We start from the raw sequence: 12,471 nt of genomic DNA on the forward strand, positions 1-12,471 counted from the left end.
AGGCTGGGTGTGTGAGAACCCCGTGTACAACACTAGGTGTGTAACAACCCAGTGAGTGACAGCGGGGTGTGCAACAGCCCCCTGTGTAATGGCAGGGTGTGCAACAGCTTCATGCGTGGTGCTCGGGAGTTCAACAGCCTCGTGTGTAACGCCGGGTGTGCAACAGCCCTGTGCACAAAACTGGGGTGTGCAACAGCACTGTGAGTGGCATCAGGGTGTGCAACAACCCTGTGCATGATGCTAGGGTGTGCAACAGCCCTGTGTGCAATGCTGGGGCATGCAAAAAGCCTGTGTGACATTAGGGTGTGCAACAAGCCTGTGTGACATCAGGGTGTGCAACAACCCCATGCATGATATTCAGGAGTTCAAAACCCCTGTGTGCAACAGCCCTGTGCACAGAACTGGGGTGTGCAACAACCCTGTGAGTGACATCAGGGTGTGCAATAACCCCATGTGTGATGCTAGGGTGTGCAACAACCCTGTGGACAACCCCGGGGCATGCAACTACTGTGTGTTCAACGCTGGGGTGTGCAACAACACCGTGAGTGATGTTGGGGCGTGCAACAACCCCGTGCATAACACCAGGTGTGAAAAAGCCCTGAGTGATACTGGGGTGTGCAACAACCCCATGCACAACACTGGGGCTGACACACACGTTGAGCCCAAAGCACCCTTAGGCTGCAGCACAGATAGATAACATAAACTTATCTATTATACACCAGATATAGAATATAAATTTGCTTTCCCCCGTAAAGCAGAGCCGCTGCTCTGTAGGTGCGTGTCCCTCTGACCGCCACCAAGGCCCTGTCGCTGCAGGTGACCCCCCGGGCAGTTTGTCCTGGTGCCGCACAGTTTTGGGGTTTCTCGGCGGGATCAGCGCCCCCAAACGGGGCACAGTGCAGCAGGACCCCCACATCCCACAGCGATTACACCCCAATTCCCACAGCCAGCCTCTCTCCCAACCCAACCACAGGCAGCTCCGTGAGACGAAGCCGAGGCCCGACACATCAAAACACAGCCGGGAGCAGCTCCCCATCCCAAAACCACCTCAGAGGGGTGAACCGGCCATAAAGCGGCGCGGGGCCACCACAACGCCCTCCCCCTCACACAGCCCCTCCTCCCTCCCTGCCTCCCTCAGCGCAGCGCGCATGCGCACTGCCGCCCTCCCGCCCCGGGCGCAGGCGCACCGGGAGCCGCCGCCGCCGCTTGGTGCCGGGCCCGCGGCGGGCGGGGGAGGGGGGGCCGCCATGGCGGGGCCCAGCCTGCGGCCGCATGTGCACTGGGCGCAGCGGCACCGGGAGCTGTACCTGCGGGTGGAGCTCAGCGACGTGCGGGTACCCGCCCCGCACCGCCACACGCACCGGCACCGCCACCCGGGGTGGCCGCTGCTCGGGGGAGGGCAGGGGAGGGGGTTGGGGTTGGGGTGAGGGGGGCGCTGAGGGGTGGGATTGGGGTGAGGGGGGGACCAAGGGGGGACTGGGGAGAGATTGGGGTGAGCTTGGGGTGAGCTTGGGGCGAGGGAGGTGGGATTAAAGGGGGATTGGGGTGGGATTGGGGTGAGATTGGGGTGAGGGAGGTGGGATTAAAGGGGGTCTGGTGGGATTGGGGTGAGATTGGCGTGAGGGAGGTGGGATTGGCGTGAGGGGGGTGAGATTAGGGTGAGGGAGGTGGGATTGGTGTGAGATTAGGGTGAGGGAAGTGGGATTGGGGTGGGATTAGGTTGGGATTGGATGAGGGGGGTGGGATTAGGATGGGATTGGGTGAGGGAGGTGGTGGGATCACTGACAGTGGGATCAAGGTGATGACAGGATTGGGGTGAGGGTGATGACGGGATTGGGGCGAGGTTGGCAGTAGGATCACTGTGGGGGTGAGTTTGGGATCAGGCTGTGATCAGGGTGAGGGTGAGCGGGGCAGGAGCAGCAGCAGCAGTCCCGGTGTCCCCCCGAGGCACCGCGCTCTCCTCTCGGTACCGGCTGGGCACAGAGGGGTGGGACAGGGCACGGTAACGGGGCACGCTGCCCGCCAAGGCCCCCTCCAAGGCTCTCCTCTCTCCCCAGAGCCCGGACATCACCATCACCGACAACGTGCTCCACTTCAGAGGTAGGTGGCCGGCCCTCGCCTGCAATTCCCCGCGTGCCAGGCAGGTACAGACCACGGGGCTCAAAGCACGCCCACACGCAGCCCCCTGCATTTCACCACTGGCCCTATCTTATCTAATAGGGAAAACATCCCACCCCACATTTAAATGGCAGGGATATTTCGCCGCATCTCTGCCTCACCCCAGCCCCAGCAGCGCAGCCCTTTTCCTCTCATAAAGACCTCGTTTGTGAGCGTTATCAAAGGGCTGCTCCAGGAACTGGCGTGCGATTTGGAAGGTAAAGCAGATCCCTGCCCCAAAGGCCGTTTTGTTTCAGTCGGGCAGCCACAGGGGCTGCTGTGGCTCGTCAGGGTGCTGCTGGGGACGTGCTTTTATTGGGGTTTGGTCGTTTATTTGGTCGTTTTCTCCGAAATCTGCTAAATGCAGCCTCCCTGGTGAGCCATTCGATAGGGTACGGCTGCACATCTGTTCACTTCGGGATCAGTTTACAGCACGCAGGGGTGGAAAGGAAACTTGGAGTGCGAGTTTCACTCCCACCGGTGACCGCTCGCCCTGGTCACGCAGCACGGCAGCTTTTCAGCTGGGCTCACACCGTGCCCAGGCAGCCTTTTGGGCTCCTCTTCTGCAGGCTTTGCACTGCAGGTGCTTTCCCAGCACCGTGCAGAGGTGCTGAGCCCAGCTGCTGCGCCTCTGAGCGGCTCCTCGCTTTGGGGCTTCATCCTCCCTCCCAGCAAGGCAGGGGAAGGCACTGTTAAAAATAAAAGTTGAATGTTTCTGTGTGGAAAGTGTCCTCTGCAGACAAGGAATGTGGATCTTGCTAGGCCCTTGGTGCTGATCGTTAATTTTTGTTTTTTTAGCACAGGGTCATGGTGCCAAAGGGGACAACATCTACGAATTTCAGATCGAGTTCCTAGAACCAGTCGAGCCTAAAGTAGGTATTTTTTTTTTCTCTTTTCTAACTATTGTAAATGGGAGATAACTTATTGAGAAATATGGAAGGAAAATGGCTTTGCATGAAGTCTACAATGTGCTGTTAGATTTTCTTGGTGACTGTAACTGCCGACAGCCTAAATGCTGTCTGTGGCAGTCCTCGGTCCCTGTGCTCAGCCACTGCTCTGCCTTAGTGCAAATCTCACTGGAGCTAGCTCTCGCATGGGTAAATTGTAATAGAAACAGAGTCTTACATTTACCATGGTTGTTACACGGTAGTTGTATTTTCTAATAGGGATTTAAAGCAGCAAAAGAATGGGAGAATCTGGCAATGATTTTCCTGATGCAACCTTGCCTTGGAGAGGAGGGGAACACCGTGGTACAGTGTCAGTGTGATGTTTCCTGGCTGCTTTTCCAAAGGAAAGTCATGGGAACTGTTGCTTTTGACTTGTGCAAATTCCTTAGGTTGCCAGTACAGATATTGCAGGTCCTATTGCAAAATGTTGTTTTAATTGCTGTTGTAGTCTGATAGAGAGCGTGGCTGGGAGGGCAAGCCCTTGCAGGTGGCTGTGAAGTCTGGCTTCACCTCTCAAAGCCATCAGGGGCACAGGGAAACTCTGGGCTCTGCTCCCAGCGGAGGATTTGTGCTGCTTATTCCTGGCTGCCAGCAGTCACGCTAGGAGCCGCGGTTTGGCTCTGCTGCTTCGGCAAGGAAGGGATCATTCCCTCTGTGCAACAGAGCCGAGGGCCAGAGGGTGAATTTCTGGGGTCTGAACTCGTTTTGTCTCCTGAAACGAGTGGTCAGCAGGCAGGTTTCTCGTGTCTGCCATTGGATACCTGGTGGGAGCTACAGATAACGTGCCTGGCTTCCAGGATCCACTCGCCTGTTTGTCACCTGTCCTGGGAAGCAGCAGGTGCATGGCGTGGGGAGAGGCACCGCTGCCACCCGTGCTTGTCCCGGCAGTGCTGTGAGCCAGGACAGCAAGCCCTTGCCTCTGCAGCATCCTTCCAAAAGTCTAGTAGTCACCCCGAGTCACCTTGGAAGGAGCTGGGTGCCTGCAAGAGGACCAGCTCCAAAATCTGGGTGACTGCTGATGGGGGGGACCAGGGGATAGGGTTTTCTCCAGGGTTTTCTCTTCTAGCTTTGGTGTGCACCTTGAGTGCTGCTTGCTGGCACCGAGCTGGCCACCAGTGAGAGATGGAGCCTCTGCTGGGCACGGAGCAGGCGTTAGCAGCTGTGAGTTACAGCTGCAGCCTTCAGATGTCCTGGGAGCATCCAGACAGCCTTGACAGGAGCTCCAAAGAACATGCTCAGATAAGAACGCAGGTCATGGCTCTCCTGCATCAGTTTCAGCTGCGTTTAAGAAGCAGTTTCGGGCAGAGCACCCTGGTGTGGGCTGGAGGTGCAGAGGGATCTGACGGTGGCAGTACGGGTGGCTAGTGCCAGGGTCCTGCTCTGTGTGGTGGGATGCAGTGGTGCTGAGCAGGCTTCCCAGCCGGTTACGATCGAATCACAAGTCCCTTACCTTATGGTTTCAGTCCCAGAGCTTGTTTCTTAGGGCTTTTGTTGATGTCTGCTCTTGTGTCTGCCCTCAGCCCGTGTGCAGGGTGACTCAAAGGCAGCTGAACATCACCGTGCAGAAGAAGGAGAGTAACTGGTGGGAGAGGCTCACCAAGCAGGAGAAGCGCCCGCTCTTCCTAGCTCCTGACTTCGACCGCTGGTTAGATGAATCGGATGCTGAAATGGAACTGAGGGAGAAGGTCAGTGCTGCGGGCACGTGGGGCTTGTGCAGCCAGCTTCAGAGCAAGGATAGCTGTTCCCCTGCACGTGAGCTTTTGTTTAGCTGCAGTTGTCTGGCGTGCTTGCTGCTGATGCTTTTTCATACAGGTGCCAGGTAGAATTGGTTAAGCAGCTCAGATTTTAGCAGGAATTCAGAAAAAGGCGCGCCTCTGGCTAAGAGGAGCAGCAGTTTGAATCTGAACTGTTGGCTGCACACCAGGTCAGCGCCGGCTGAGCCTGCACCTGAAGGCTTGCACCTCCTGCCCTACGCCCTAGCAGTCCCATGTCCCGATCCATTTATGTCAGTGGGACACGTGAAGCCCAGAGACACCAGTCCTGGATGTGGCTTGTCTGAAAAGCAGAGCTTTCAGTTTCTGTGTGTGCTGTTTCCTGAGCTGCTGGGCTGGCCCTGACCGTGCGTTCCCACCATGTGGTTACCTCGAGCAGCTTAATACAGCAGGGAAGTGAAAGCCCATCTTGGAAAACACTTGAACAGAGCACATTTCTGCTAACTTTTAAAACAAACACTGCCCTGTTCCTCTCCACAGCCACTGAGGAGAAAGGGCTGCTGCAATGCCAGAAAGCAGAAAGCAGCAGTGCAGGGCACACACAGAGCCAGGGCTCGATGCTGTTTCCATCAGGTCTCTAGTGGGTCATGAAATCTCTTAAGGAACAGTTCTAAGAAGCAGCAGTAATTAAGAATTGTCAAAGAAAACAGCTGTCTTTTCAGCAAAAGCACCTAACATAATACCTAGTGAAAGCAGGATAACCAGTTAACACCCTCTGCTTTCTTTCTGGGTGAGAAACATGCTCTGTTTTATGCAGGTGAACATTTAAACCTTCTAGCAAGTGGCTGCTTAGCTGAGGTTTAAACCTGCTAGCTTTGCAGTAGGATAGTTATCAAATCAGTTGCTAATTACAGTAACACTTGCTAAAACCTTATCCTTCATCTTAAGGAAGAAGAAAAGATTAGCAAAATGAAAATAGAATCCAGAGTCCCAAAAGACCGTAAGTAACCGTACCTTTCTAGTAAGCTGGGGGTTAGAAAGCTTCTGTTGCTCAGACACGTGAGCCTCAACTCTCACGGAGCAATTTTGACTGGCTTGGTGCATCTTGGAGGGGGATCTTTGTATTACACCATTTAGAAATTCAGTAAAAATGCAGTAAAATTTAAAAATCTGACTAGCAAGGCTTCATTTCTAGTAGTTGATGGTAAAAGCAGGCAGAGCCCACAATGCACACAGCTATCGTTGTATCAAAATCAATAATTCCCCTTCTTGTATTCTGGGTTCTCACAGAAAGCCTGGTTTGCAGCTCTAATCTTTGCAGGAGCGTTACCATTGTACTCTGCTCATCTGATGTGTTTATTGATTTTAGCTTTCAAACACCTGAAGAAAGGATACTTAATCATGTATAATCTCGTGCAGTTTTTGGGATTCTCTTGGATTTTTGTGAACATGACAGTACGACTCTTCATCTTAGGAAAAGGCAAGTAATAAGCACTGTTTTATTCACATTGCAGGGGATTGTTCTGTTTCTAGTGTTGCTTTTAACACTTCCTAAATAGTTAAGTCTAAAGGAAGACACATTTAGGAAATGAAACAGTAAATGCACCACTGAAGTGCACAACAAAAGCCTCTCAAAAACCATCACAGTGTCAGGGATAGGAAGACGCTGAAATGACAGTTGTGTATTCTGATGAATGATGCTTGTACTCTGCCAAGATTACAACTGAAGAATTCAGTTGAAAGAGAACGTCTCGCTTAACTGCAGTGCCAGTCTTTTTGAAAATGACCCGGGCAAAATATTTTGAAGTGAGAATCCTACGTTCTGTTGCAGTACAGTGCTATCACTTTTTTTTTGGTAGTAATTACTGTAATAGCTCTTGATCCCTTTGTGTGTGAAACAGAGCACTTGAGCAGTGCTTCTGGCCTAACTGCTGGGACTTCAAGGTAAGGCCCACAAAGTGTAATTACGCATAATGCTGCTTCAAATATAAATAGATTCCTGTTACCAGAAGCTATGCTGCTGCCCCAGCTTTCTGAACGTTGAAATTCATTTGTCTTTAAAATGGTTTTCTGTCTTACAGATTCCTTCTATGATACATTTCACACTATTTCTGACATGATGTATTTCTGTCAGACCCTGGCATTAATGGAAGTCGTGAACTCACTAATAGGGCTAGTCAGATCACCGCTGATACCTGCTATAATCCAGGTAATATTTTAGAATTCTTCTCCTTGTTCCTCCCATGTTTAAAGTAAATCTGTATTTTACTTCCCTGTCTCGACTCTCCTAAGATAAGTAGTACAACCTCACTGGCACTGAACTAGAGAATATTACCCCAGAGGTAGAAATCCAAGTTTCCCAGCCTTAGTTGTGGCAGGCTCTCTTCTAACACCTTCGTACGATACTTTAGGGCAACAAAAGCAAGAAGTAGCTGACAAAAACTACATGATTCTGATTTGGTTCCAGTGCCCTTTTTATCCTGACTGTGGTAGTTGTGAATAAAAAATGAAGCTAGATGACTTACGAATAGGTACCATGGACCTAAATAGAGAGTTAAAAAGGTGTGCTCAGAAAAGCAGGTGACAGCTCAGCTGCCTGGTTATGTGCTGAGCACAGACCTGTTTCACGCTGGAAGAGTAGATAACCTGCATGCTGCTGACAGCAAGGTCTTGCTTTCTCTTGACAGAGGGTGGAGGGTGTGAGTATTCCTTAATTTGTTTTTCTTAAACAGGTATTTGGAAGAAACTTCATTTTGTTTGTTGTCCTGGGAAGCTTAGAGGAAATGCAGAGCAAAGCTGTGGTGTTCTTCGTGTTTTATTTCTGGAGTATCATTGAGCTGTTCAGGTTTGTGGGATTTTTCCACTAGCAGGTGTGGGCAGAACCATCTAGTTCTTCGCAAGAATTCTGTAGCCTTCCCTAGGTTACTCAATCTGCCAGAAGTTGGGATGAGATGGGAGCATAGAAGATAATACTACCCTGAGTTAAGGATAACCTGTTGCTTTCCCTTGGGAAATTCAGCCCTCTAGAAGTATTCTTAAATTGAATGATTACTTCCTTAATCCTTTACTTTAAGGATTAAATGAGGTGCACTGTGCTCTGTTTCTCTTTAAAAAGTAAAGTATTTTAAAGGTTTGTTAGGCAAGTGAGGCAGTTAAATTCATCCGTATGATTAGAGTAACAGCATTCTGTAAACTACCAAATAATGGTGTCCAAAAAAAAAGTGTCCATCATAAGCAACAGGTACATTTTTTAAATATTCTTGTGCTGCTTGGGAATTATATTGACTATTCTATACTGCAGATACGTGCAAGACTAATTCTATTAGCAGCTTGCATTTTAAATGCTGTTTCTTCTAACACTGAATTGGCTTTAGGTATCCATATTACATGCTTTCATGCATTGGTATTGAATGGAAACCACTTACCTGGCTCCGTTACACCACCTGGATCCCTCTCTACCCTTTAGGAGGCTTGGCTGAAGGTATTTAAAAAAACCTGTAATAATCAAGATTAAGGCTGGGCAAATAATTCCATTTTTGGTTTGGCTGCTGGACTAAAAATTAATAGAATAGAATAACAGATAAATAGCCCTTTGCTTTGAGCTGAACCAAATGTAAGCGTTTTTATCTTTCTTACTGAACCAAACATTTTCTCAATTTAATGTGAACAGAAGTCATCGTTTTGGGCACTGGAGAGGAAAGTAAAGGCAACAAAAGGTTAGCGGAACAAAGTGACCAAGCGTGCGCTGCAGACCATGCAAGCGTTACAGGAAGACAACGCTCGCTTCCCTCTGCTGATCCGAGGCACTGTATTTGCTTTTGTCTGCTAGACCTGACTTGGTCAGTCTAGCTTGGGTTCACACCAGCTTACCGATTTTGATGTTATCTTGTAAATCATTGCACAGGACAGGCAGGGAGGGGCTGATTGTTCCCCTGAAAGCAGCACAGCCTGTTTCTGAGACAGGCACGGTGCTTGCCTGATGGGGCTCTGCTCCCTTGCTGCTTGCTCTGAGAGCGCCAGCTCCACGGAGAGGTGGGCCCCTAATCTTCTTGTTGCCCCTCCTCTAGAGGGGAGGGGGCTTCACAGCAAACTCTGCTGTCTTAACGGGTCTGGATTTTCTTCTTTTAAAATTTTTAATATGCGTATCACTGCTCAGCTTCTAGATGTAGGAAATGTGTTGTAATCATACCTGTCAGAGCCTGTTTCTATGAGCCAGGAGTAGGCAGTGCATTGCCCAACCCCAGGTACAGGAAAGACTATGCCTGTTTCATTGCTGTGGGCATTGCTGCACGGTAAATACTGCTGGTGAAAGCTCAGCCAGCCGAGTAGTTGTGTACAAGAAGTGCCTCACCAGGCAAGTTTATTGTGGTGAGACTTTTATGGCTAAACTACTGCCTGAGCTACCTGCTTACCATCATACTGCATGTCTAAAGTTAGCTTTAAAATGGGTTCAGAAGTAACACAAAATAATGAGAGCTAGTAAATAAGGGAACATCTTTACAAAGTCGGTGGGGGCTAGGCAACCGTATATCCTACTTGTATGATAACCACATCTTTCTGTTTTCAGCTGTCTGTCTCATTCAGTCCATTCCAATCTTCAGTGAAACAGGGAAATTTAGTCTGGGATTGCCAAATCCACTGAATGTCACAATCCAGTTTTCATTCTTGCTTCAGTTATACCTTATAGCCTTGTTTTTAGGTAAGATACTTAATTGTATTTCTCACTACTGAAATTAAAAGGCCAAATTTCTCTTACTAAGTATATTTCTCCTAGAAAAGTTAAATTTCTGTATTTCTTAGATCATGCAGCAAAAAATTGTTCGAGACTAAGCACTGTCCTGTTTCTTGTTTTATATAAGTTGTCAAAGATAAGGGGAACACACCTACAATTAGCACTGGTTAGCCCCTAAGGAGGAGACCTTAGTAACAGGTTAGCAGGATTATCTACAGCTGACTCAGGTTAAAAGTGAACTTTTTACATGTTACTTATAATCTCACTATTGCTTAGTTTCACCCTGTTACATGTTATTTGAGCTTCAGAATGATTTAGTGGAAATCTAAACATAATGCCAAATTAAAACTGCTTATAGAAGGCTTTTTAAGTAGTAGTATATTTAAAGAAGAACAGTGCATCGACCTTATGTGGTTTCTTGTGTTACATTTCTAAACATAAGATAACATCATATGCACATTCAGTATGTCTGCACAGCCAGACTTCTCTTTAGTCAGGAAGGATGAATTTCACCTAGAATTTTGAACTGAACTTTCACTAGATTTCTCCCTATTGCAAACATTGCCTAAAGAATACCTTCAGGAGAGATTCAGTCTGAAACACTTGTTTGATCCTTTCTCAGCTCTGCACAGCTGGTGTTGGCAGCTTTGTAAAAGTGACAAACCAAGCCTCTGAATGAGCAGCCTCAGTACCAAGCAACCTGTGCAGGAACTCCCACTTAATCCAACAAGAAAATACAAGCATTAGCTATCAATGCTATGTATGCTCCTAAACCCTTGTGTGTTTATTACTATTTTTTTTGTAATTTGGTACAGCCATTTAGCTTTGAAGTGATGCAATAGCATCCAACCTAAGCACTTCATTCTTTTTCAGGGGTATTTGTAAACTTCCGTTATCTCTACAAGCAAAGGAAACAGCACCTTGGACCAAAGAAGAGAAAGATGAAGTAAAGGAGGACTGCACTGCTTTCTTATTTAACTTAATGAAAAGATAAGCCTCTAATTCTTATGGTTTTAGCCACTGTAATTTAAAGAATTTTGTAAAATTAAATGATCATACTCTATTTCATGATTTCATAGTGAATTCAGGTAACATTCCCATATACTGTATTTTGTTCCCTTTCAATCATACATATGCATGACATTTACCACTGAACGGTTACATTTAAACTTGTATCCTATCAACTGCCATGTTAGAAAGAAACCCTATTATCTGCAATTATCTGCATATAATATGCTTTTAAACAGTGGAGCAGCACTAAATAGAAATAGCGTTTATCTTTTAATTGGGTATTTGCTCTTTCAATATTGCATGCAGATAAGGCTTCTGATGTTGGGATATACTGCTGGCTGGCCCATGCTGTTCCTGGGGGGCTTTGTGGTGGCACGAGGAGCACAGTCTGAGACCACTGCGAACAATGTTTGGGTGTATGTTAGCAGTAGGGGTAAACTTGCTCAGCCCTCACGCCCCCCTTTTTTGGGCAGCATACTGATGTTGCAGAATTAAAACCAGAAGCAGCTGGCTGATGTCAATTTAAATGCTACATACCCCTTTAATCCGTCTCTAGTTTAGTCTGAACAAAATAGGGACATTGTGTGGAGCATAGCAATACCCATATACCTGTAGCAGTCAGTAGGAAAAGGAAGCTGCAGCTCTGTCCCATGGTCAGAAATGCTTTCCTGATAATGCAAGCACTGAAAAATAAGGAAACAAGGAAACACGGGTACCAGCTTTCTCCTAGCATGTGAAAGCCAGAACACCTCCCTCGCTGTCATAGAAATGGAAATACCGAACACCTCTGATTGTTCCTGCCACAGCTGTAGCTCCTGCATTTATAGCCTTTGGAAAGGCAACAACAACTGCTTTTCTACTTAAAACTTAGTAAAAAGGGAAAAGGGGCCCTATTTCCTCTGTGCTTGCTTTAAATAAAAACAACAAGATCTGTTCCCCTTCCATTCCAGGACATGCTGTCTCTCACCTGGAAACCTTCATTTCAGTTGGCTTCATTTCAGCATGCCCTTCTGACACCTAGCCTCCTCCAATCGATTCCAGACCCCTCTGGCCCATTCAATGAAGTTTAGGGAGTATACTGCAGGTGTGCTCTAAAACCATGTTGTGGCTATAAACAGGTTGCTTCACAACTGCTGCTTCCCCCAGGGCAATGCAAAGCAAAGCCAGCAATCCAGATCAGGCACTGAAGCTGAGATTAGCATCGTGCCATTTTACTACTTGCATTATCTTTTTCTACTGTAAAATGACGTGAATCCTCCAGAAAGTTATTTTCTATACTTAAAGATAACAAACAGCTTACTATTTGTGACACGGCCCCAGTGATTGCTACTGTAAAGGAAAGAAAATAACGTTGTAAAGAGATTATAAAAAAAGAGCTGGTACAAGCTCCACACTGCATTTCACAATTGTGTTTTGTCAACAAGAGGCATGATGCAATTTATCTTTAGAGATACTTGAGGCTCAGTTGCAAAGAAGAGTGCAGGTAACTTTCTCAGAAGAGCTGGGCGTTATTTACACACTTTCACTACAGCACACACTGTACATATGTTTGAAGTATGTCAAAGGACTGAACTAGCTGACTTGGAACAGCAAAGATCACTTTCATACTTTAATTACTGGGCATTTAAACTTCTGTTATAAAATCCATATGTACTCATACATGATATTTCTCAGTGAAACTGTGGTACCTAGTGCGAGCTGTAATGGATCTTACACTACTGAGTTTTAGTCCTTCAGAAAGAATGTGTTTCTATTAATAAAGATTTACAACCAGATTTTGCTTTGAGTTCAGTTATTTGCTATTTTCCCTGAATGCATTAAGTTATATAATTTACTACTCGATGCTCATGATAAAGAGCTGACATCCAACCATTACCAGGTCGATGTTTTAGGCCTGTGCATGCCTAAGCAT

The 12,471-nt window shown here is 47.4% G+C and overlaps 1 protein-coding gene across 1 annotated transcript; it reads left to right on the forward strand.

Moving 5' to 3' along the window:
• The first annotated feature begins 1,188 nt into the window (after window positions 1–1,188).
• On the forward strand, window positions 1,189–12,325 carry HACD3 (3-hydroxyacyl-CoA dehydratase 3). The gene is made up of 11 exons (XM_082769318.1): window positions 1,189–1,334; window positions 2,058–2,100; window positions 2,956–3,029; window positions 4,625–4,789; window positions 5,765–5,816; window positions 6,186–6,296; window positions 6,898–7,025; window positions 7,549–7,661; window positions 8,191–8,297; window positions 9,384–9,515; window positions 10,422–12,325. Exons 1-11 carry the CDS (start codon window positions 1,248–1,250, stop codon window positions 10,496–10,498), a joined length of 1,089 nt encoding a protein of 362 aa, XP_082625444.1. The 5' UTR covers window positions 1,189–1,247; the 3' UTR covers window positions 10,499–12,325.
• The last annotated feature ends 146 nt before the right edge of the window (window positions 12,326–12,471 follow it).

This window comes from Aythya marila (genome assembly GCF_965140915.1).
Source record: "Aythya marila genome assembly, chromosome: 11".
Taxonomy (NCBI): Eukaryota; Metazoa; Chordata; class Aves; order Anseriformes; family Anatidae; genus Aythya; species Aythya marila.

Excerpts from the sequence above, each read along its gene's own strand:
- HACD3 (XM_082769318.1), top strand. The coding sequence starts at position 1,248 with ATGGCGGGGCCCAGCCTGCGGCCGCATGTGCACTGGGCGCAGCGGCAC. Across the intron at positions 4,790-5,764 it reads AAATGGAACTGAGGGAGAAG|GAAGAAGAAAAGATTAGCAA; the intron begins GTCAGTGCTGCG and ends CTTCATCTTAAG. Across the intron at positions 7,026-7,548 it reads TGATACCTGCTATAATCCAG|GTATTTGGAAGAAACTTCAT; the intron begins GTAATATTTTAG and ends TTTCTTAAACAG.